We start from the raw sequence: 25,326 nt of genomic DNA, 5'->3' as shown, positions 1-25,326 counted from the left end.
TGATCCCGCCAGCCCCACTGTGCTTCCTGTGAGCGGCTACATTTGAGGTGGCCCAGGAGTCGCCAAACTCACTGTTACAATAGGCTTTCCTGTGGCATTGCTCTATTGACAGCTAGGAACATGGAGACTTGGGGAGAGCTGGCTAGGAGCCACCCTGGCTCTGTGCTGACCATGATGGCGCCCCCAACTATCTCCCTCCTCCCGTTGCCGTCAGCTAGGAAAGGGACAGAGGCATGACACACACTGTTCCTAACCAGACTTTATTTGGTGGCTATGGGCCTAGCATGGTGCTGGGGACCTGGGCTCTACCAGAGCCTACATTGGGTACTACAGGGTCACAGCTCCTACTAGGTAGAGGGCCATCAAGGAGGAGGGAAGTTGAGAACGAGGCCCGTCTATCTGAGGTGGGTCCAACTGGGCCTCAGCCATGAGGAGTCAGGGAGGCCAGAGGCAGGCTGGGGTGGGAAGCTGTTGGTTGGAGGCTGACCTGGAAAGCCATCCCTGCTAACCTTGGCCTCACCAGCATCCCAGCAATATGCTCTGCCAAGTCAAGTCAGGTGTGGATGCCAGGGGAGGGGCCTCCTCCATGTCATAGCAGGGGTAAGTACACATCCTTTTATTAGTATATTGAAAAGACAGCTGTGTACCAAAGTCTCTAGAAAAGGGGTATTGTCCTTTACAAGAAGTGAGGGGAGGGGGGCACTAGGCTCCTTAACAGGGCCTCGGTAGGGGTCAGTCTCGGCCCGAAGTGCACCAGGCAGCTAGAAACAGGAGAGAGAGATAGCGGTCAGTGGCTGGGCTTGTGGAGATCAAGGCTCCTTCCATGGAGGCTGGGGTGGCTGTGGGCAGGAGCGGGCAGAATGGGTAGGTGGGGGCGCCTTGGGCAGAGTTGCAGGCCAGGCTTTGCAACCCTGTGCTGCTCACTCAAGTCTGGGGTGAGGGGTAGGAGGGCCTAGCTGCTCTCTAGGAAGACATACTTCCTAAGCTGCTCACGTGAGTCCCCACATGTGCCCACTGGTGCCCTGGCCTCGCCCTGTCTTTCTCTATCCACCAAGCCTTGGGTCAGGAACATGCATCTGGACAAAGATTCTTGGTCATGAGTGAGCAAGAAGCCCCTGTAGGTCTGGGACCCTTCACAGTGGCTGGTGCTGCTTAGAGACCTGGGGCACCCCACCCCAGTGGCCGTTTTGCCCCTGGCCCGCTACCTGGCACAGAGATCTGAGAGAGTGCCTCAGGCTGGCTCAGGGTGTCAACCTTGACGTGTCGGAAGGCCTTGCACACGGGACTCTGCAGGTGCCTGCAAGCCAGGAGCATGATTAGTCCGGGGGTATGTCTTGGAGAAGGGGTAAGGGGAACTCTAGGTGCGGGCCCAGGTTCAGTCCTGCTCTGTCTGGGGGAGGGGCTGTGACCTTGTGAGCATCTGTCCAGGAAGGCCTTTGGTTCTAGACTGCCCACGGGAACAAGATCAGACCTCTAGCCTGACCTGTTCCCTCCCAATTAGCTGCAGTGTCGGGGGAAGGACTTAATCCTCTGCAGATGACAGCAACACTGCCCCTGGAGGCTTGAGCACCAGTGTCCAGCCAGCCCTGTGTGCCCACTCCTCCCTGCAGCACCCGGGTCTCCTCCATCTCACAGCCCTCGGTATTCACTGTGGGGAAGAACAGGGGCCAGAGTGACCCCTCTGTGTTGGGGTTGTATGTGGAGAACTGGAAACCTCTGCAAACACAGTACTGTGTCCCCATCTTAGGAGGTCAGGGAAGTGCCTGGGCTGTGTTCTGAACTGGTGCAGTATCCCTGCGCTCAGCCCCACAGCCCTCGGCAATGCTACTGATAGCAAGGCTCCAGGACCCAGCACCTGACGGCAGCAGGGGTGGCCTTCGAGCAGAGATTTCCATGCATGGCGCCATATGAAGACCCTGGGTCAGGGGTCTCACTAGAAACCCTGCTGCCTCTGGGTGAAAGGCACAAGTTCGCCAGGGAAGGAAGCTTGCCCGGATGGAAAAGCCTCTGCAACCAGATGCCAGGCTCTTCACCATCCTCCCCACGCTCTCCTCTCTGGACAGGAGCCTAGAGCCAGCCAGTCCCATCTTACCATAGCCCCACCCCCAGGCCATGGGGTAGAGACAGCGCTGTACCAACCTCTTCCACTCCTCCTCTGTCTCCCAGAACTCGTAGATGACGAAGGTGAGGCCGTCTGCCATCCTCACCGCGGCAACGCTGCAGGGAAATGACACGCACATGTGTGGCTGGCAGTGTGAGTAACAGTGGTCACGCTGGGTGAGTGGAACATGAACCAGAACGGCCTCAACACAGCATGTTTCTCTATCCACCCTCCCGAAACACTGTCTGCTTGATAGATGAGTGAGCCTGAGCCTGTTGGTGAACTAATTCACTCACCACCTACAGTGGTGCAATGGGGTTGGGCCTCACTTTTCTTCCCTGTCACGCGCCACCCCTAGGAGGGCTGGCTCTGCAGTGTCCCCCGTTGCTGCCTGCCAGAGGCCCTGGTCCCCCCACCCCCAGCTCCACAGAGAGCCTTGTCACTTACTGGAAACAATTCCTTTCTCCAGCGGTGCCGCGGAGGTACTGCCGCAAGGAGTCCAGGAACTCACTCAACTGCTCAGGGCACACGGCCATTTCTTGCCGGACCAGCTGCAGGTGCTGTGGGCCAAAGTGGGAATGAGCATGTGTGCCAAGCCCTTGCCCAGCCATGTGGGCATAGTTGAAATCCCAGCAGCCCGGACCTTGCTTCCGAGAGGTCAGGACAGTAGGGTCAAATAAAACCCTATTTTCTTCTTACACGTGCAAATCAGTTAAAGGAGGATGGGGACAGATGGGTACAGTCCCCGAGGGGCCCCCACAAACAGGGCAGCAGGAATGCTGCAGGGAGCCCCATCCAGAGGCACAGCTGGTGACCAGCAGGCCTTCAGTCTGATGACAGAGTGGGCCAGATGCTTGCCCTGCTCCAGGCCAGGTGCGTTTTATATCAGAGTCCTGGAGCCTCGGCTCACCATGCCCCTTGGGGAGGAGAGGGCAGAGAAGGGCTGTCAGAGACATGGAGCTCCGACACTCCTCAGAGGGCTGGAGGAAGAAGTCAGAAGAGGGGCATAGAGGGTCTTACCATGTCCGTTCCTTCTTCATCTGAGAGGCGCTGCTGCAGGTCAAACCAGAGGGTCTAGAACAAAGCGCAGTGGGGCCTGTGACTCAGGCCACCTCCAGGGAGCCTCCCAAGGCCCCACCCAGGGCACGGGGTACCTGGGATCCCCAGGGTTACAGCCCCTGTTCCAATGTTCCTGGAGATTCTGAGATCTCCCAGGCTAGAAGCGTGGCTCCCACAGCCAGGCCTAGTGGATAAGGCTGCTCCCAGGCATTGAGCAGCATCAAGGGGGACCCTGAAGCCAGAGAGTCAGGGAAATGGCAGAGATCTCTTTGTGGCCCAGACTTCTGAAGCACTGGGAGGCTCAGAGATCAAGATGGACTCTCAAGAAACTAGGGGTGTGTGGGTGGGGCAGGGCAATCTTAATAATAGGCACTCATGGGGCCAGGCCAAAATCAAGATATTGGTTTTTCTTTTTTTTTTTTTTCAAACCAGAATTTCATAAGAGCCCTAAGACCTATAACTTGCTTACCTCACCCCTAGCAGTGGCCCCATTTCCCATCCACCCTGAGCCAGCCGCTGCCTGCTGTGTGATTCGGGAATGCAGAAGCCATGCCGACTCTGTGGGTCACCAGTACCTGGCACCCAAGACAGAGCCAAGCACACACTGAAGTTCAGTCACGGCTATGTCATAGCACAGAACCCTGGGACTCTAAAGGGTCCCCACATGGGTTAAGCATTAGGGCTTGGTTTTAAACCCGTGTCTCAACCCCACCTGACAGAAATCCATTCTTCCTTCAGTGTGATTGCCCCATAACTACAGCCTGCATGCCTGTCTGCCCTGCCTGAAGCCAGGAGGTGCTAACCAGCGCACACATAAGCAAGCAAGAGGCGCATCCCCTATTAAACACAACAGCGGTGGCTGATGGACCGGCGGTTCTCAACCGTCTGAACGAGGGCCTGCCTCGGAATCACACCTTCAGCCTCCGCTGACCTCTTGCCCATACATCTCAAGAAAGTGCCCAGTAGGGAAGATGTGTTCGCGGGTTCAAGCTTGCTTCTGTCACTTACCAGGCACACGGCAGCCCTTGGGGGGCTGAGGCCCCACCGGGGGCCCTTTGGCCTCTCCAGAGTCAGATGGTGTGCCCAGCAGTACCCAGACCTGCATCTCTATCCTCCTTGCCCTCCAGGCACAGTTGGAGCCGTTGCTTGGCCAGCTGGGGGCCCAGCCTGGAGCTGACTTGAATCTACCCATACTAGTGACTTAGGCCAATCAAAGACCTTGGTGGACCCCGCCCCATCTCCAGGATGCCTAGGTGCTCCTGGTTACCAGCAAGCCTGGTTGTTAGGGCGACGGGGTACTAAAAATAAGCTTCAAAAAGCCTCCCTCCTGGGGCCCCCACTGAGTTGTTATGACAACCAGGCACAAGGTCCCCACCACGCTGCTCTCACCCTGGGCAGGGCAGCAGGCTTAAAAGGGGTGTGGGAGGGGGGACCCCCCGCTTCCGCCACAGCCCTGCAGCTGAGCCACCACCAACAGCCTTTTTTTCTCTCGTCAGACTGCTTCGCAGTGAGAAGGCCCTTGCTTCACGCCCATGAGTCCCTCGGAACAAAGCCCTCCCCCCCCCCCAACCCAGCTAAGTACCAGAGCTCCTTGCAAAAGAAATACAGAAAAACAGAAGAAATGTCACCGCGATCCCAGGTCTCTGAGACACCTGTCACTCGGTGTAGGCATGGCGTGGGAGCCCTGTGCACACGCGTGGGGAAGTCGGGGGAAAGATGACTTAGCAGCGATCAGGCCAGAGGCAGACGGGGACAGCAGACGCCATCCTGAGCCACCTGCACCTTGGTGAGGAGCACTGAGCTCCTGAGTGTCTCCGCTGTCATCGGAGCAGGAATCTCGGGCTCAGAGAGGGAAGTAAGCCACCGACTCAAAGCCAAGCAGCAGGAACTCGGCTCAAATCGAGGAACACCCGAGCCCACCCATCTGCAAGCCCCTTTGCGAGTCCTGCGAGTTACGCACTGGCCCTAGGAATGTCTCTGTGGAGGCTGCACGGCTCCGCACCTCTGGACTGTGTTGTGCTGGCTGTCAGCGTTCTCCTGTTGGGAACCTGCCCTGAACCATCGCGGGCTCCCATTCACATCGGCTTTTGGCCTCCAGTCTTGGAGCTGGCTTTCTTGGAAATGTCCACAGCACGGGATCCTACCGGTTACTCTCTGGACCTGGAATGCTGCTTGCCCTCCCATCGTCAGGACCATGGCCCCAGTCCAGCTCTCTTCAACCTCCAACCCACTAGGGTGCCTGTGTCCTGACCTCAGCCTCTCCACAGCTCTCACGTGGATGGGGTGGGGAGCCTACCTTGCTCTCCAGTCTCCCAATCAGCTCTGCCAACCGGCTTATCTGACCCTCCAGCCCTTCCTCCTTTGGCTCCCCTGTGGCTGAGAAAGAAAGAAAGAGATCCTGATGGTAGGCAGGGCCATCCTAATGGGGCAGAGCCCAAAGCCCGGCTAGGCCATAGTACAGATTCCTTGGGTCCCCTCGGAGGGCAGTGACCATCAATGATACTCTCTCACCCACAGGCAGGCTTCTCCCTGGCTCCGGGGCTGCCAGCTTGTGGTTGGCGATGTAGGGAGGACTGGGGCCTCCATAGTGACTCTCGGTGATGCCGTGGCTGGGTTTGCAGTGCACCTGTCTGCAGTGTGTACAGAAGAAACGAGGTGTTGGTGAGGGCAACGGTAGGGCCACGGCCACCTCTGCGACCTTTGCCATGCACTTAGGAAGTACTGACCGTGTCCTGAAATGTGCACAGACCTGCCCTGCGGGCCCATGTCTGCGGGACAGTCAGGGTGGCCTTCGTTTTCACAGAGGAGGAAACAAGACCCACGAGGCAGGTGACCTGACCAAGGCCATGTGGTCAGCTGGGGCATAACTCCATGCCAAGATTCTAGAGGCCAAGTCCTGTTCCCCACAGGCTCATTTCCACGGCTAGGAAGGTTGGGCCAGGAACCTATCTGGCTGATCTCATAGCTCATAGCTTCCAGTCAGTACAGGTCGACCCCAGGCTAGAGACACACAGTGTCTCTTCCTCCCTCCCTGCCTCAGTAGAGGCCACGGTGCTGTGGAGTGACTTCTGGGGAAGACCTGGGTTTTTGCCAGAGAGACATCCCACCTCCAACAAAACAGCAAGAAAAAACTCTGAGCCTGGCCAGGGCCAGATTCCATCTCTTGTCCCCATGTCCCCTTCCCCTGCACCCTCCACCCCTAGCACGGCATCCAGCAGGGTCTCCAAAGATGGGGGTAAACAGCTAATTCCTTATGCACAAAGATGGGCTTGCAAAACCGACTACCGACACACCAGTCAACGGGCATGTGACTGACACCCCACACGCCTGACCCTTTAGTACAGTTTGAATTTGTCTCCTGTGACCCCTGAAAAGTTTAACAAGTCTTTCTCCTGTGTTGAAGAAGCAGGTTCAGCTCCCCTATCGAGACAAAGCTGGCGGAGGCTTTGAGCTGTCAATCACAGCATCTTTACAAACCAGTAACAAACTCAGGGTGACCCTTAGACCACGAAGAGCTGAGTGGGAGGCCCCTCAAACAGCAGGGTCTGTATAAGCTTCTCCCGGAACGCAGCACCCCTGGGGGCTGGTCCAGGGTAGGGACACGGGGTAGCGCCAGGGAACTCGGGGCCTGGAGCCAAAAGTGTTTAGATGTGGGGCAGTTTGAGGTGTCTGTGGGCATGGAACAGATTTCTCATCAAGACACACCACCCACTCCTTCCACTGACATCCCAGAGTTATCCCCTCCCAGGTGGGGGCAGGCGAGCGAGTGGAACTGTGGTTGGAGCCCGGAGCAGCCAGCAGCGAGCAGAGCAGCGTAGGAAGGCAGCCAGGAAAATTGCCCAAGGCTGCTATCTATCTACATCAGGAGAAAAAGGGAAGTTTGATTAAACTGATAATAATAAATCAATAAAGGGAAAGCTGTCTGTCCCCAGGAAGGTGGCTGCTGACCCTGGGGACTTGGGATCGCAAGGCTGCCCACGTGGACAGAGTAATGAGCTGACTTTCAAGTGCCGACAGCCAACACATTTGGCCACGGTGTCATGAAGAACCAGCCCCTCACAACCCCATCTGATTGATGTCCTCACCAACCAAGTGGCACCCACTCAAACCCCACCCCCACAGAAAAAGAACATCCCAGTCACACTGTGCCTCTCTGCCAGACACCCTGAAGTTGTACACAGATAAAGTCGAGGCCGGAGAGCCCAGGGGTATGGGCCCCCTGGCAGCTGCCCACCTGTGGTATGTACCCATTTCCCCTCTACTGCTCTGAGCAGACAAGAGTTTGCTCAGCCAGCTATGGGCAGCATGCGGGTGAGCTCAAAGCTGAGCAGGCCCCACTTAGCAGGACAGACTGAAGTGTCCCAGTCCAGGCACCAGATACACAGCACCCATAGTGCCCACGAGACCCCCCCAGGTGCTTGCCTGTGTACCCAGAGACCAAAAGAGCAACACCCCAAACTCCGTCCCTCTCCTGGACCTTCTTCAGCATAGTTTGGTCCCTACCTTGCCCTCAGTAGCTTCCTCCATCTCTACAACTCCTCCAGGTAACAAAGATGGGAGTCCTTGGGGATCCATAGGGTGCCTGGCAAGAACACGCATCCCTCTGGGTACTCCAATTCTAGCATGTGGCACTTGTGTCCCCATCCTGAAGCCAGATACCACTTCCCAAACTGGTTTCCCATGTTCAGAAGTAGGCTGGGCTGCAGGTTGACGTTGTGGGAACAAGAACCGTGGCAAGATCTACAGGTCTTAGGAGTGCAGGGCCTGTAACAGCCGTTCTCCTGAGTGTGTTCTGTCCTGTGTAAGTCTCACAACTCAGGTACGAGGTCCTAAGTGTGTCCTCATACTGCAGTTGGAGAAACTGGAGGAGGGAAAGGGAGGTGCAGCCACCTGGCCAAGGTCACCAAGATTTGCGGTACACTAAGGGTCAGGCTGCCAGGAGCACCCCCATATGTCCCACTGACATACCGGATCTGGCTGGTCTGTTCCTCAATGGCTTCCACAGCACTTTCCACGGAGCTGAGCAGCGACTGGATCTGATTGGCTGTCTCCTTCAGAAGGAAGCGGGTCACAAACTGGTCCACATTGCTCCCACCTTCATACACCTGGGTGCGTTGGGAGAGAGCCTGGATGTGGGCTGGCACAGGGACTGGGGACACCTTGGGCTAGCGACTCTGCTTTGTGGTGGCCTGCACTGCCTCCTGCATCTTAGAGGCTGCAGAGCCTACAGAGCAGGGCCCCAGACTCAGAGGCCAAAGCAGGACCTCTGGCTTCACTGGGATCACCTCTCCAGGCCCAGTCGTCTGGGACCAGAGGAGTATAAGATGCAGGGCACAGTGTCCATCACACGACCGAGCGTGAACTTCAGCTGCTGAGACAAAGGTGGCAGCAGCGGTGACAGTGATAACAATGCTGGCGATGGTACTGGTGAGCCAATGATGGCAATGTCAATGTCAATGGGGAAGACGGCCATGGAGGTGTTGGTGACGGTGATGACGGTGATGATGATGGTGGTGATGACGGTGATGATGGTGATAACGGAATGGAGAGGTTGGTGATGATGATGGTGATGGGGGTGGTGACGATGCTGGTGACTGTGATGGTGTTAATAATGGTGGTGGTGTTCATGATGCTAATACCAATGGTGGTGATGACCGTAATGACAGTAAAAATGCCAGCCATCACTGAGAGGCATTTTTGTTGCTGGAGTAGAGAGAAAGCACCAGGAGAGATGGCCTCGTGGACTCCGCTCCCTTCTTCCTTCTACAAGAATTCTTTGTGTCCCTGAGTCTTCATGTTGCTCCTCCGACTACTAACGGAAGAAATCCTCTGAGGCCTGTGCTCAGAAGTGAGGGCACAAGAGTAGGGGATGCGGAGAGGTGGGCAGGGGCACATGACGAGGAGCAGCGAGCTTTGGAGAGAGGAGGATGCTGCGTGGTGTGCACTGCACGGTGTGCAGCAGAACCTCTCCTCTGGCAAGACGTCAGTACTGGCGTCCCTCATTGAGACGCCTGCCTCTGCAGAAGGTTGCAGAGAAGACGGGAGAGGCGTGGCTTTTTAGGGTCACCAGTGGTGCAGAGGTAACCACCGCTGGGGAGGGCGCTGGGGGAGAGGTGCTGGACCTCAACCGCCACCCTACTCTCTGGAGTGGCCCCTCCCCGTGTACACTGGAACTCTGCCCAGTCCCTGGCAAAGCAGTGGGGAAACAAGGCTCTCAAGAAAAGCAAATTAAACTATCTATCACTCTGACTGGGAATTAATTAGCAATAATTACACATTGGGAAACATGGCTGGAAGACAGAGCCTGAGGAACAAGGCGTGGGGGTGGCGCAGGGGAGAGTACACGAAGATAGACATTCTGTCCTGAGGTCTGGCTTGGCGCCACTGTGGGCAGACCCCAGTGGAGAAGACATCCTAGCCCCTAGTCCAAGGTGCAGGCAGCTCCCGGCTGTCTTTCTAACAACCTGACGCCACCCATGGACTGGAGAGCAATGGACTCTGACAATTGATTACCTCCAAATGACCGAGATGACATAACATGGTTTAAAGCTAAATTAATAGCCCCCCAGAAAAAGGCTGCTAGGAAGGTTCTAAGCAGGACAGGAATGGGACTTGAGGTCACAGCGTTCAGACCAGGGACCGACAAGGCAGTCAGCAAATGCAGAAAATGCGAATTGCAAAGCCAGGCCACCTTCTGGGGTGAGGAATGCAATGGAGACATGACCCTTTTCTGCTCAGCCAAGAGGCGAAGCTCCTCAGTGAAAAGCCAGAGGGGCTGTTGTGCTGGCACCCTGTGACAAACCATTTGCAGGTCGCTGGGAGCTGCCCAGAGCCCTGCAGAGCTTTTGATTTGCCAGGTGAGAGCTATCATCCATCCAGACTTGAGCCACAGAAAAAGATCCCACAAGAGGGAAGCTGTGTGAGCAATGGCTTCTGAGGTAAAAAAAGAAAAACATTAGTCACTAATTTATTTATTGGTGTGTGTGTGTGTGTGTGTGTGTGTGTGTGTGCATGTGTGTGTTTGTGCCATGATGCGTGTATGGAGGTCAGAGGATGACCTGTGGAAGTCTGCTCTTGCTCTTCACCATGCGGGTCCTTGGGATTGAACTCAGGGCATTTAGGTTTGGTAGTAATTCCCTTGAAAAGAGCTGAGCTGTCTCAATGATCAGATTAACTCAGACAATTCAGATGACATCCTCCCATTTCAGAATTCCTTCATCCCCAAAGTCAACAGGAAATGTTTTTAATGCCCTAAGAAAATAGGATTGAAAATTTTTTTCTTTTCTTTTTTCTTTCTTTTTGGTGTGTGTGAGTCTCTCTCTCTCTCTCTCTCTCTCTCTCTCTCTCTCTCTCTCTCTCTCTCTCTCTCTGTGTGTGTGTGTGTGTGTGTGTGTGTGTGTATTTTGAGACAGGGTCTCACAGTGTAATCCTGGCTGTCCTGGAACAGCTTTGTAGAACAGGCTGGGCTTAAACTCACAGAGATCCACCTGCTTCTGCCTCTTGAGTGCTGGGATTAAATGCCTTCACCACCACACCTGGCTTCAGAAGCCGCTTAATAAGATGAAAATGAAGAATGTGATCTTCTAAGTCACAGTCAATGAAGCAGAGCAGACCATCAAAAAGAAGAGTGTAAAAGAGATGAAGAGAGAACGAAACGGAGGAAGAACAAAGGCTCACGAGAGCCGCCAGCCTGGATGGAACATTCATAATGAGAAAAGACAGCCACGGTCTCCCGGGTGCAGACACCATTCCAGAGCTGGTTCAACAAGATGCCGCACCCCATCAGCGCAGCAAAGGCTTTGCAGGCAGAAGCTGGTGCAGAGAGATTCTGCAATCACACTCGATCAGGCAGACAAGGCCGGCTGCCACGCTGCCGGGGCGCTGGAGCTTAAATGAGAAAACCTGAGTAGAGATAAGGGGGCCGAGGAGGCGGTGTGCGCCAGGCCCTTATTTCATCCTCGGGGCTGGCGCTGAGGCTGCCGTGAGCCTTGCTAAGCTTGGTGACAGGGTCACAGCTGTCATAGAGTATCAAGAGGCTTAGACTCTTCATATTCCTTTTTGAGACAGGGTCTCTGGTTGGCCTGGGACTTGTAACAATCCTCCTGCCTCAGCCAGGACAGTAGCTAGAGTGACAGCTAGAGTGTATCGCTATGTTAACTTGTTCATATTCTTTTTAAGGTTTCTTTTTATTTTTATGTGTGCTCAGGTGCCTGTGGAGGCCAGAAGAGGAAGCTGGAGTCAGGAGTTGTGAGCAGGAACTGAACTCAGGTCCTCAGGAAGAACCGCAAGCATTAGTAACCTCTGAGCCATCTCTCTGGTCTCTTGTTCATAGTCTTGAGACCAGTAAGCCTCCAGTTCTGATCATTGTTCCTTAAGAGTAGAGAGAACATCTGGACGGTGGTGGCACATGCAGGTAATCCCAGCACTGGGGAGGCAGAGGAAAGCGGATCTCTGTTAGTTCGAGGTCTACACAGAGAGTTTAGAGTCATTTGAAGGGAGGGAACCTCAACTGAGAAAATGCCTTCATAAGATTTGGCTGCAGGCAAACCTGTAGGGCATTTTCTTCTCTTTCTTTTCTTTTCTTTTTTTAACACATATCTTATTTTTACTCTCATAAGACCTAAAAGGGTAAGGGGTTATTTTATAACAACAGGATCAAAGAAAAATATCTATAAACATATAAAAGCACGACAAATCAATTAGAACTCCCTCCCCTACCCACAAAAGTACAGAAACTTTCTCAAAAACAAACAAAACCCCAAATCCTGGCAACACATATTTACTCCTTTTAGGAACTATGAAAGTGATCGTATTCCTGCCGTATTTAATACCCCTTAGGGATTATGAAACGACATTGGAAAAGAGCTGAGCCCAAGTCTTCTCCAGAATTGCCTACTCCCTGCAGAGTAAGATTCCAGTCTTCATTTGGAGAAGTTCCCCGATCACTTCCCAGGGATGACCACCCTGGAAGACAGTTATGAAGTCGACTGTGCCTGCTCTCCTCTGCAGCACCGCCGAGAGAGAACAGAGGCAGAAACTGTGTGGGCTGCCGTCCAGAACAGAATTACATTGTGAGGGTAATGAGAGTAGAGACCCAAAGCTTTTGTTTCTTAAGATTGTCCTGATTTGCATATGAAAAATGAATACTTACAGAAGACGAGAAGAAACAAATAAGATCCTATCTTATTTCTGACGTTGTGGAGTGATGTTCTGAACTGTGGTGGAAGTGAGGAAAACTGAAACTACTGAGATGTGGTTGAACTCAGTATCCATCTGTCTTGGAACCTGAACTCTTCCTGCCTCAGCCTCCAGAGCCGTCTCAGCCGTCTCAGCAGGTAGCAAGCACTGAGAGCTGGCTCTCGCTGATGGTACCGGCAGATGGCCAGCGGTGTTGCAGAAAAGAGCTGGTACAGTAGAACTTCTTTTCTTTTTTTTTTTCCTTTAAGGAATTTTTTTTAGCTTTTTTAATTTTAAAATTTATTTGTATTTTTTTTGTACATTAGTATTTTGCCTGCATATGTATGTATGTCTGTGTGAGAGTCTCAGATCCCTGGAACAGGAGCTATAGACAGTTATGAGCTGCCATGTGGGTGCTGGGAATTGAACCTGGGACCTCTGGAAGAGCAGCCAGTGCTCTTAACCCCTGAGCCATCTCTCCAGTCCCAGGATATTTTCTTAATTAGTGATGGATGGGGGAGGGCCCAGCCCATTGTGGGTGGTCCCATCCCTGGGCTAGTCCTGGGCTCCATAAGAAAGCAGGTTGAGCAAGCTAGAAAGAGCAAGGCAGCAAGCAGCACTCATCCATGGCCTCTGCATCAGCTTCGGTCTCCAGGTTCCTGCCCTGTTTGAGTTCCTGTCCTGATTTTGTTCAATAACAGACTACCTGGAGGTGGTGGCACGCGCCTTTAATCCCAGCATTAGGGAAGCAGAGGCAGGTGGATCTTTGTGAGTTCAAGACCAGCCTGGCCTACAAACTTAGTTCCAGGACAGCCAGGACTACACAGTGAGACCTGTCTCGAACTCCCCCACCACACACACACACACACACACACACACACACACACACACACACACACAAGGGACTACAGTGTGGAAGTATAAGCCAGACAAATCTTTTCCTCCCCTACTTGCTTTGGCCATGATGGTTCACCACAGCAATAGAAACCCAAAGATATACCTCTAATTTCAGTACTTGGGAGCAGAGGCAGGTTAATGTCTGTGAGTTCAAGGCCATCTAGGACTTCACAGTGAGACACTGCCTGAAAATATAAATGAATGAATGAATGAATAGAAACTCTTAAAATTACAGGGAAAGTGTTAAAATATTAGTTAAAAGGCAGCAAATACAATTTTCCTGACAGCATATTAAAGATATTGGGACTGGAGAGATGGCTCAGTGGTTAAGATCACTGGCTGCTCTTCCAGAGGATCCAGGTTTGATTCCCAGCACCCAGTTTGCTTTCTGAACTTTGCTTTACTGAATACTATTATTTGGTATAATAAAAACATACAATAGAAGTCTAAATGCATCAAACAAAATGATGAGAATATACACAGGAAAACAACAGAAATATAAGAATTAAATAAGATACTATTTAGTATGAGAAGTTAGGTCTCATGTCCCCCAAGAAAGATGAATTAGAAAATCATAAACTGGGAAAAGGACCAGCAAGATGGCTCAGCAGGCAAAGGCATTTGCAACCAATTCTGACAACCTGAGTTCAATCTCCAGGACCCACGGTTGTGAAAAGATAGCAGCAACACATTTGCACACACACACACACACACACACACACACACGTTCTCTGATTTCTCCAAAGTTGTTACAATATCACCAAAGTTGTCACTTTAACATGTGCAGAACAGACGGGCTTTGTGTTTTTAAAGAGCGTGTTCCAGCTGCAAGTATTTCCCAACAAAGGTAGGAGATCTATTTTCAGGTCTGACCTCCCACACTCTCCAAATGTCTCTCCCAGGCACCTGTGAAGCCATCATAAGACAAAGTGTCATGCAACCAAAAGGTGAGTCCAGAGAGGACACGATGGGGGAGGAAGCTCACTGGTCACTCATCTTTATCACAACACAGGGAATGCGAGAGACAGCTCGGAAAATCCTGGGGACAAAGACACTGCGTGGTACCATCTGTGGTGGCCTCAGAAATACCAAAGGTCAGTGTTTTGGATTTCAGAACTTCATATTAACCAAAGCATTCCATTCACACAAAGGAAAAAGTGACCAAGGTGACATTGAACCTAAGCCAATGGAGGGCAAGAATTATAAGAAGAAGCACAAATAAATTAGACAATGTAACACTCATATTAAGTAAGTATCTGGGGCTGCCTATGAGAAACAGCTAATTAAAATAGACAACACTGTCAAATACAACGTTTTTAAAACGTAGGAAGCAGCTGGAAGTGGCACATGCTTCTAATTCCATTGCTGAGAAAGCTGAGGCAGGGGGGTGGCCAGTTAGAGGCCAGCCTGATTTACACAGTAAGATTCTGTGTCAAAAAAACAAAATGAAAGAAAAGAAGAAGAAATGGGGAAGGGGGAGTGAGGGAGGATGGAGGGATGGAGGGAGAAGGGATAGAGTGATGGAGGGAGAGAAGAGGGAGGGAATAAGGGAGAGGGGAGAGATGGAGGGAGAGTGGAAACAGACCATGAAGGAAATGAGGCCGTATCTGAAGGGCTCAGAGACTGTGACCAAGTTCTGACCTCATAACCAACTAAGGAATTTTTATTGTTCTTTTCTGTATGAAGTATATGTCTTGGTCAAACAATGGTTAGACTTTTAAAAATAACCATAAGTATATAATTGATCATGAACATGAACACGTCCAGGTTGGTTAAAGAACACACTACAGTGAGCAACCCCCCAAAAGGGAATGACTGTAAGTAGGGTCTGCTATAAACTCCCTATTACAGTGGCTGGAGAAATGGCTCAGCGGCTAAGAGCTCTGACCAAGGATCCGGGGTTTGATTCCCAGCACCTACATGGTGGCTCACAACCATCTGTGACTCCGGTTCCAGGGGATCCAATGCCCTCTTCTGGCTCCTGCGGGCTTCAGGCACACACATGGTGCATAGATGTCCATACATGCAGGTAAAACACCTCACCCATAAAGCGATAAAATAAGATTGATGTCAAAAGCCGACCCTTGACACAAGAGTTATTGATACATCTTGATTTTGAATAGAAAAAAAAAAACATGTCTGTACATCTCAGGGATGGTGAATCATAGAGGAGATGCCCCAGTCACGTGATTTGTTCCCCAGGCCAGCATCCCACCTCACCTCCCAGCGCAGAGAGAAGACACTCAGTAGGTGACAGGACTGAGTGAACAATGATGAAATTACGACGCTTCTGATGAGAGTTTATCACGGAGCACCGACTATTCAATACGACAGAACCTAAAAATAGAATCCACCCATCGATTGCGGGAGCAAAATCATCAGATCATTAAAAAAAAAAAAAAGCCCACAGGCATTTGAGCAGACTCCTCGCCATCAGCCAAGGCAAGACTGAACAAAGGGGAAGGCGAAACATATTTCTGCACGGGCTGAACCGAAGAGGGTTCTAAAATAAGAGTTGGCATTAATATTGCAATTAGCAGAGAGAAGCTGGAGAGATGTACTTGAAAAGCTGTGGCTTGGCATCACTGGAATGTGTTAGGATCTGGGGAAGATGCCACGTGCAACGGAGTCACCAGCGGAGCCCACATTAGTCACCGAGCAGGGGACTAGCCCCATGACAGAGGCTACTACATCACAGAATCAAAGCCGTCAGCTACGATCAGGGGTTGCAAGGTGTCTTAGGGTTTCTTTCGCTGTGACAAAACACCATGACCCAAAGCAAACTGGGGAGAAAAGAGTACATGTCCGCATCACAGTGCACTGACAGATGTCAGGGCAGAAACCCAAGGCAAGAACTGATGCAGAGGCCATGGAGGGGTGCTGCTTACTGGCTTGCTCCCCATGGCTTGCTCAGCCTGCTTTCTTAGAGTACCCAAGATCACCAGACCAGGGGTGGCACCACCCAAAGTGAGCTCAGCCCTCTTCCCATCAGTCATGAATTCAGAAACACACGCAGGCAGGCTTGCTCCCAGGCCAATCTCTTGGGTGGGGGTTTCTTAATTGAGATTCCCCTCCTCTCAATTGACTCTGGCTTATGTCGAGCTGACACAGAAACTAGCAAGCACACAAGGAAAGCATTCAAGATCATCAACAAGCTGCCTTTCTACAAACAGGCCAGCTAGGAGATACCCAAGAAGGAGAAAGAAAACAGTCAGCTACCATTTCCAGCCCTGCAAGGATGCTCCAGCATCACCTGAAACCACCATGACGACCTGAGGCCACATGCGCAAGGTCCTTGTGGTACCATGGCTAAGGCTGGGCTGAGTCTCCTGGGAGGATTTCAGCTCCCCTCCCTCATGGATGGTGAGGTTCCACTCATACCATGAACCAAGAGCAGGCAGAGCCTCAATACAGCCCTACTGGGACAGGATTCTGCTCCTAGACGGGAGGGGAAGGATCAAGGAGTGGGTTGCTGCACAAAATCCATCTCCCCCACCTCCTTACAGCCAGTGACAGCAGAACAGGCTGACACACTTGCCTGGCACACCCTGCTAATGCTCCAGCCACTGTGGGACACTGGAGCTGTCAGCAAAACGGCAATGATGAACACCCCCTCACCCCTGAAGTGCGGCTCTCACAAGGTCTTAAAATATTTGCAAGCAACAAGAGGCCCCCACAGTGCAAGGCCAGCATGGCAGTGTGGATAAGTGTGTGTGTATGCATGTGTGTGTGTGTGTGTGTGTGTAGGGAGGTGGAGCGGTAGTGGGGAGCAGACTCAGCAACATTCGGGTGCAGGGCAAGAAAGGGCCCCTCAGTCGGCTGCAGGCGGGACATGGGCTGCATGTGAGAAACTATGGGAGCCGGCCTTCACTAAGCAGCCTGGCGTTCAGCAGTTTAGAGGACCCACTTCCTTCAGTCAAGGTCCGGAAGATGGACATGCCCTCTTCCCCAGGCAGCAAAAGCAAGACTCTAATTCCTCAGCTGCCTCACTGACCAGATCAGCTAGGTCTTCCTCTACTGCACACGTCAGCCACTCAGAAGACACTAGTGCACGCCTGGGTCAAGTTCAAAAGATAAAACCTAAACCCCCACTTCCAGATCCCTAGGTCTGAACTGCCCCCTGAAGGAGCCAATCATTCGGGGACTCCTGCATTCACCAGGTGGCCACACCAGGACCCCACCCGGCTCCTGCAAAGGCCCTCACACTCTGACGCACACCCTGCTGGACCGAGCTATCCATCAATGTGCTCCTCTCGCTATGTAGTTTATCTTAGACCCTCAAGGGGCCTCGCCAGCACATGTCACCACGAATCCAGACACCCTTGAGCGACAATACTCAGCACAACATGGAATCAATGGGCACGCAGGCCCTCGTTTCTTGAGAACACTACCCACACCCACTGACCTTCTTGGTGTAGCCCATGGCTTTCAGGACCGAATGGTTCAAGGTCTCCAGGGAGGCCAGGACATCCTCGTAGTCTCCCATGTGGTCCACAAAGTAATCTGGGGAAGGAGGTTGCAAAGGTCAGGGGGTCACAGAGGAGGCCACCCCTCTCCCTGGGAACCCCCACCAGCCCCATCTAGATCCACACTGCTCTGACCTCCTCTGGGTATTCTTGTCCACACCACGGTTGCTGTAGGTTCGGGTACTTACCACACAGTTCCTTGGTGTCCACATGGCTGTAGAGGGAGGGAGGAAGAAAATGATGGAAAGAGAGGGAGGGAAGAGTCAGCAGGCCAGTTTCTGACCCTTCTAGCAGCCCTTAAAACACTTGCTGTGGCCCCCTCTGCACCCCTGGCACCGGTATTGTGAAATTCACTTCATAGGAGAGGGTGCAGCAGGAGCCACCTGCCTAGGCACCACGTTCTCTTTTCTTCCCTTATTTTGAGACAAGGTTACGGTTATGGAATCCAGGCTGGCCTCGAAGTCTCATGATCCTCCTGTCTCAGCCTCCTGAGGGTCGTGGTTACAGACCTAGGCCCCCACACCTGGCTGCTCAATATTTCTCTCCAAGCCTGTGGGCCATATCAAGAGTAGATGGGACCAATGAGGGGCTGAGCCTGGAAGCAGGGTAGGAAAAGGGCTGCGGGGTGGGTTGTGATTCTTATAAGTTGTCAAAATAACACCACTGGGACTCTTGGGGCTCTGTTTCAGTTTCCGTTCTGGCCCTGGGTCTCACCCCTTATACCAAAGCAGAGAAGGATCTGGTCTTTGCTCAGGGTTGGGGGAGGTGTGTGAAGGCATTAGCACCGGATGCTGCCCAGAGGGACCAGGCAGGGGCTGTACTGGTTCTGATGCTTTCTCCATGCTGGGCCTAGCCTCTACCCTGGCTTAGGCCTGCTTTGGGTGAAGCATGTTCAATAGCATACATCTGGGCAAAAGTTTTCTGTAGATTCCAAGGCTGGTGACTGCCTTGGAATTTCTCTGACACCCTGGAGTGCCGCTTCAGATGTGTGAGTTGTCTGCGTCAGAAGGCACATTTAGCAATTCACAAGGGGCTGATGTTTGCTGCGCCTACTTTGGGGGGATATTACAGGAAAGAATTCAGAATGTCTTCAGAATTTTGACCTTCCCTAAAGAAGGTTCACTCCACTCAGCCCTTTCAGCACCTCCTCCAGGTCACCCTCTTCACTAGCTGACACCCAACCGAGGCTCCCAGTGAGAATGTATAACTAACTCAGTGGGTGCCCAGGAGGCTACAGAGAAGTTGTGAGGCTTCATCTGGCCTGGGGACAGGGTCCCCTGTTCCGCTATGGAGACTTAAGTCACTCCTACACAGTGGTTTCCCCAGAAAATGACATCCTGTCAAGTCTCCAGCCTTGACTCCAAGCTACCACTTTACTCTACCCCTGCAAATTGGCTTGGTAGTCACCCTGTGCCCAGATCACCGATAGTCTTGGGATCCCCCCCAAGTGATCCAACCTGCTCTATCGCCCCCAGAAACTTCAGTCCTCACCACCTCAGTGGGGCAGAGGAATGTAACCAGGTGGCTCTTACCTACCCATGCAGAATTTAGGAGCAATGGACAAAGATGGATGAAGGGTGAGGGGTGAAGGGTGAAGGGCCATAAGTGTGGGCAGTGTACACTTATGCTGGCTTTGGAGGCCAGGTGTCCTGTGGGGCTGAGCTGCAGGTCCAGGTCATGACTGTCTTGCTGAAAAGGTTCAATTTGCTCCACGGCCAGAAGTGAGGTTCATGCTAGAGTTAGGATTCATATGCAGAGGGGTGGTTTGGGGAGGGGATTCATGGAGACAGGAGCTTAGAAAGCAGATTCTGGGGCAGCACTGGAATCAGGACTGGACAGAGACATCAGAGTCACTGCCAATGGCCCACCAGTCCTGTGTGTACCGCATCAGGCCCAGGGTCTCTCCCCGCTTGACCAAGGCAGCTCAGAATGGACAAGCTTAGTGTCTGTCATACACACAGGACCCATGCCTTCACCTCAGCCTGGCAGCGAGGGACAAACAGGTCTGACTTTTGGATTAGTGAGTCAGGGGAGTTCCAGGCCTCTTGCCCTTAAATAGAGCCCCATCATTATGGAGAAGGGAGGAGTCTATACATCCCCAGGGTACCCCACAGTAGCCGGGCTCACTTGGTGTTGTCTGAGTCAATGGTGTGGAAGAGGTCCTCCAGTTCTTTCTCATTGAGGACACCATCTGCGAAGAAGAGTTGGAATTCCTCCAGGGACAGCTTCCCGTCATCTGCAGTGGACAGGCAAGGAAGCAGCTGCTGCCTCAGCGAGAAGAGCACACCGTGGCCCCACAGCCCAATACCGGAACTACTGCCTCAGCTGGCAAACTCCTAGCTGTCAGACTGAGGCCTACTGACTGGTAATCCCAAGCCAACAGAGACAACAGAAGTTGTTTTCTGGGGACGAGACAAACACCTCGTATATTCTCTACCAGACAATCTTCCCTTCTGCATCTCGCGCCATCACCTAACTCTGTTTAACCTGCGTCTCCTGCAATCATCTGACTCTGTCTAACCTGCATCTCCCGCAATCACCTGACTCAGACACTGTTTAAGCAATGTGCCTAACCTGACACCACTAGCCTTCCTATAGAGATCACTTCCAACCCCAGCCCCAGGTCTTAGTTCTGGGAAGGGAGCAGTCTCTTTGCTGGGTCCTTCTACAAGGCATTAGTAGTCTGAGCTCAGACCTCAACCTAGCCTAGGGCAGGACCTTGTGCCACATGGTAGGTGCCAACACAGTCCCCCACCCTTTTGGCGAGGAGGCAATCAGTGGCTCCATCTTTCATGGAGTAGCTGGGCTGCATGGAAAAGACTAGACTCAATGAATGTGTGCTGTGATTGATTAGTCATGTCTGCCCCAGGCACAGCATGGGGTGTACCAACACCAAGCCCAGCTTGCCTCTGACTGCTTCCACCTGCTTATCATGGTTGATACCTCAGTGTCCTCTGTACCCAGAGAGAACAGGGAGCTGGAGGACAGGGTGTGCAGATCCTCTGATCAGAAACCTCCTGACATTTACCTTGGGTGGTAGCCACAAGCCTAATGAGCACATATGTGCTATTAAGAGGAAAATATCCTCCACTTGGCCTCTGGTCCAATTAGAGAAGACAAGTTGTCCCGGAGCTTCATCACCTCTGCCAGCCACCCAAGCGGGGCTGTTTGTAGGTGGTTCTACTAATGAGCAGGAGCCCAGCCTGCTGCAGTGACCTTTCAAATAGCAAGAGCCCTGAGTTTCATCCCCGGCGGGAAACACTGGCGGGTCCTCACCCCTCCACTAGCTGTCAATGCAGTCAGTCTTCTAGGGTTACCCTGGGCTGCCAGTCAGGCCTCTCATTCTAGCCTTCCCCTGGGGATTGGCTACCTCGTGTCCACCACAGTCAAAGCTAGTCCTTATCATGAGAGCCTGCGAGAAACCTACAGCCATGTCCTCAGGAGGGCAGGCATCTTGCACACATTGGCAGAGGACAATGAACTTTGGGTACAGTGAACTCACCAGGGAGTTCCCAACCTGTGGGAGTGGTGGGGGGTCAGGAGGGTGCAGTCTAGGGCCTGCTGTAGGCTAACAGTCCTGAGACCTGTGTTGTGGGTGGGGGAGAGGGGCAGGTCTCTCTGCCTGGGTGGTGAAGACTCTGCACACAGATAACACATCTTCATTGCCATTTGGTCCTCATAGCACTGTGTCCTGTGTGGCATCTGCAGGTGGTCCTTCACCGGAAGGGCTGGGAGGATGCATATCATCTATAGGACAGGCCTGTTTCCCTGTCCTTTCATATCCCAACGAGTTCTAGCCCACCCCACCAACCGCGTACACAGTCAACAATGGCTCCCAGGAATGACATAGGATCTGGGCAAAGCCTGAGCTACCTTGAATTCAAGCCCACTTGGGAAGGGAACCAGGACTCAGGGGCAGGATCCTTGGGCCTCATGAGGACTTCATGGATGAACACACCGCTCTCTGGTTCTTTTGAAGTGTCTCTAGGTCACCTGCATCTCCTCTACCTTGCCCCAAAGCTCAGGGCAGCACACAGGACCGCTGTTATCACTCCAGCTTACAGAAGAGGAAACCGAGGCAACAGAATAGTGACAGGAAGTTGGCCTCTGGACTCCTTGTGCTCTTCCCCTTCAGGTTCCTAGGCGTCCACATCCCCACTCCTAACTGTTTCCCACGAGACATTAGGGCGAGGAGTGTGGGGCAGCGGGGAACCTGGAGGGAAACTCACCATTTTTATCCGCCCGACGGAAAATCTGCAGAGAGGAGACTTGGAGTCATTCCTGAGCTGAGTCTGGGCAGGTGCCCTCAGCAGCCTCTTGACCCAGCTGAGATTCCTCTCCCAGGAGCAGCCTGGGTGAGGCTTGGAAGCCCAAACTTCCCCAGGAGACCCCAAGGCTGGGACCCAGGGTAGAGAGACTGCAGCAGGCAGGGGCCCTCCCCTCACTACTTCAGAAGCTGACACTCCCTCTATGCGCTGCCAGCCTGCCCATGGCTGCTGACAGGCACACACATCCGTGCTGCACGCTCACGCACACCCACGTGTATCTCTGCAGGTGTACGTACACTCATTCCTCTAGACATCCCCCATTGCTGAGCACACAGCTGCACCCAGCCATGCTCAGGAGCCCATAAGAGCTCCGTGCCTTCCCATCATTCGCTTTCCAGGACCCACCTCCCCTTGCTCTGGCTTGCTTGGGTCCCTTCTGAAGGAGGTGCTCTTGAAGCCTGGTGACAGGATCAGCCCACAGGAAGTATAGCGTCATTAGGAGATGGGGGGCAGAGGCAGGCAGGAAGGTTCTGGTTGCAACCAGCAGGGATGGGATGGGGAACAGCCCAAACCTGGGACCTGCACTTTGAGACGAAGTCTCTCCAGGCTTCGCTGACATTTGAACACCTCAAGGTCATTTGATGACAGGTGCCAGAACCCCAGTGTCAGGAGGGTGTTTCTAATCATTACAGGGCACTTCCAAAAGCCACTCAGCCCAGGCCATAATCCAGGCAGGTGGACCAGCGGTTCCTGACAGACCAAAGTGTCTGCTAAAACCTCCCAACTCACAGAAGGGATCTGATGTCCAACCCTGGACCCCCTGAATCAGGCTTGCCTTTTAGCTAGCTCCGTGGTGGCTGAGATCTCATACTGCTAAGTTCTGAAATGGTCCCAGGTTCCTGGAGGAATTGGCTCCCTTTATTCAGAAGGAAACTTCAGCCCACAGCGTGTCCAGGTTCCCACCCCCCACCCTCAACCCCAACCCACTCTCTCTGGGTTTTCCCAGACTCAGGAAGGTCTGAGGGGGATCTGCTAGGCCAGCAAGAAAATGCCACCAGCTTGAATCTCTTTGAGTCGAGGGATAGATGGTTCTGGTCACCTGCACCCCACAAGCAACAGGACAAGAGAATTGGGAACTCTCTGGGTATGCCCAGACCCCAAAAGACCTGGGTGTGGAAATGACTAGGTTGATGTGGCCCCAACTGACACCACGTAAGATGGCTCCTAGAACAGCATGAGTGACACCCTCCCCCTACTGTGTACCCACTTCACAGACGAAGAAATAGAGGCTCGGCAGCACATAGCAGCCAGCGAGGGTCCCAGTGCAAAGGAACAGGCTGGACACAGCTTCCCTGAAAGAGGGCCAAGCCACTACCTCCACTCTGGACTCTGCTTGGATCCTTCTGTGTGTGCATGTGGTGTGTGTGCACACACGTCTCCCGTGTACGTGTTCATAGATGTACTAGGACACCCATCTCCGAAACCCTCCTGCCCAGACACACCTATGGGTTGTGAGATCTAGCAAGGGAAGCAAAGAGGGGATAGGGTTTCTAGTCCCCTGACACTTGTAGCGGTGTGTGGCGCGCACACGCACACACACACACACACACACACACACACACACACACACACACGCACGCAAGCATACACTTACTCAAAAACACCCCGACTCTCCTAGAACCTCATAACATATAAAGGCACCCTCTCCGACCAGTCCCATCCCCTTGAAGCCCCTCCACGGGCTACCAGCCCTCTCCCACCCCTGTGACTCCCCCATTCTGCAGGGGGGGGGGGCGTTGGTGCATGAGGAGTAGGTGGGCTGAGGAGTGAGTCTGGGGTCCAAGAGTCAAAAAGAAAGTACAGGAAGGGGAAGGTGGCAGGATGAGGGTGGAACTGGGGGGAGGAGAGAGGATGGACCCTGGGTCCAGGCAATGGCTCTGATTTTATGGAAAGAGAGGAGGTGGGGAAGGGGCTTCACTCGCAAAGTGGCACAGAGCAGGGCGGGGAGGGGGAGGGGTCTCAGTTTTCTTAGCAGAGAAGAGCAAAGGGGTGGTTTAGGGGCTGTGTGTGTGGTCCAGAAGTATCACTGCAGGGAAAGATCCTGGATAGAGAGGAGGGGGCTAGAAGTGCCCAGGGGCTTTTGTCCCAGACATAGGGACTCAAGTGAGAGGGTTGGTTAGGATTAGAAGAGGGGAATAGTGGCAAGATTTATGGCAGCCCTAAAGGTTCGGGTTATGGGATTCGGGGGTGCAAGAATGAGATGGGAGGGGATTTAGAGGGTCGTGGGGATATCCCCAAGTTCCAGTGGGGATAGGCGCCCCAGCCGCGATGGGAGAGGAGTAGGGTCCCTGCTATGGGATGAGTGGAAGCAGGAACATGGAGGGAGGGAACTGAGGAAGAGGGTCCTGGTCTGGGTGCGGGGCTGGGGGGGGGGGGGCTCAAGGTCCCCACTCGGAGGAGGGTCCCGGCTATGAGATGTGGGGATGCAAGGAAGTGGATGAAAAGGATGGAGGCGAGGATCACACAGTCCGGATGGAGTTGAGGGCTGGGGGCGGCGGTGTCCCTGTGGGAAGAAGGGGTCCTAGCCACGGGATGTGGAGAGGTGGGAATGAGGGAAAGTGGAGGGAGGGGATGGAGAGGATAGTGCGGTCTGGATTTGGGGGGATAGGCGCCTCAGCGGCAATGAGAGTTGGAGCTTGCGTTTGGGGTCTCCACAGCCAAGAAGGGTCCCGGCTAAGGGATGAGGGGATGTGGGGATGCGGGGACGTGAAGGGAGCGGATGGAGGAGAGGGTCCTCGGGTTCCGGGTGTGAACTGGCACCCAGCCGCGCTGGGCAGAGGGTCCGGCGCATACTCACGTCCAGGATGACTGCCGTGCCCCCGTGCGGCGCGGCGGGCCCGGGGTCGGGGTCCGCGACGGGAATGTCGGGGACGAGCGGTGCGCGGGGCTCGCCCATCCTGGCGCCCACCCAGCGCAGCAGCCCGCCCAGCGCGCGGCCCTGCGGCGGCGGCTCCCGGAGCAGCCTGTGCGCGCCGGCCCTGCACAGGCGCGCCGCCCGCTCGCACATCTCGTCCGCCGACCCCCGCCCGGCCGCGCCCCCGCGCGCCCCCTGCCCGCGCCCGCCCGCGCGCGCCGCTCCCGCCGCCGGCCCCGCGGCCCGGACACCGCGGGGACCGCCAGTGCCGGGGGGTGGGACGGGGGGGCTACCCGGACCCCGAGCCACGTGCTCCGCGCCCGCCGCCCCCACCTCGCTGGCCAAGAGCGGAGGCAGGGGGCTGCCCGCGGGGGCGCGGGGTCCGGCGGTCGGACCCTGGCACGGTTGCAGAGGGGGATGGCCTCGTGCACACGGGGATGCAGA

At 53.8% G+C, this 25,326-nt stretch overlaps 1 protein-coding gene across 1 annotated transcript; it reads right to left on the bottom strand.

The window, feature by feature from the left end:
* Nucleotides 1–241: 241 nt before the first annotated feature.
* Nucleotides 242–25,040, bottom strand: Necab2 (N-terminal EF-hand calcium binding protein 2). Its single transcript, XM_087900459.1, has 13 exons — nt 24,826–25,040; nt 21,930–21,954; nt 19,828–19,936; nt 17,889–17,914; nt 17,640–17,737; nt 8,129–8,265; nt 5,672–5,790; nt 5,457–5,536; nt 3,122–3,175; nt 2,549–2,661; nt 2,140–2,217; nt 1,206–1,297; nt 242–761 (listed from the first exon to the last, which is right to left on the bottom strand). The coding sequence occupies exons 1-13, from the start codon at nt 25,033–25,035 to the stop codon at nt 733–735; spliced, it is 1,170 nt and encodes a 389-aa protein (XP_087756585.1). The 5' UTR covers nt 25,036–25,040; the 3' UTR covers nt 242–732.
* Between the last annotated feature and the right edge of the window lie 286 nt (nt 25,041–25,326).

This window comes from Myodes glareolus, chromosome 22 (genome assembly GCF_982192425.1).
Source record: "Myodes glareolus chromosome 22, mMyoGla1.1, whole genome shotgun sequence".
Lineage (NCBI taxonomy): Eukaryota > Metazoa > Chordata > Mammalia > Rodentia > Cricetidae > Myodes > Myodes glareolus.
Note: the sequence above shows the minus strand (reverse complement) of the source record. Positions and strands in the feature narration are given on the sequence as shown.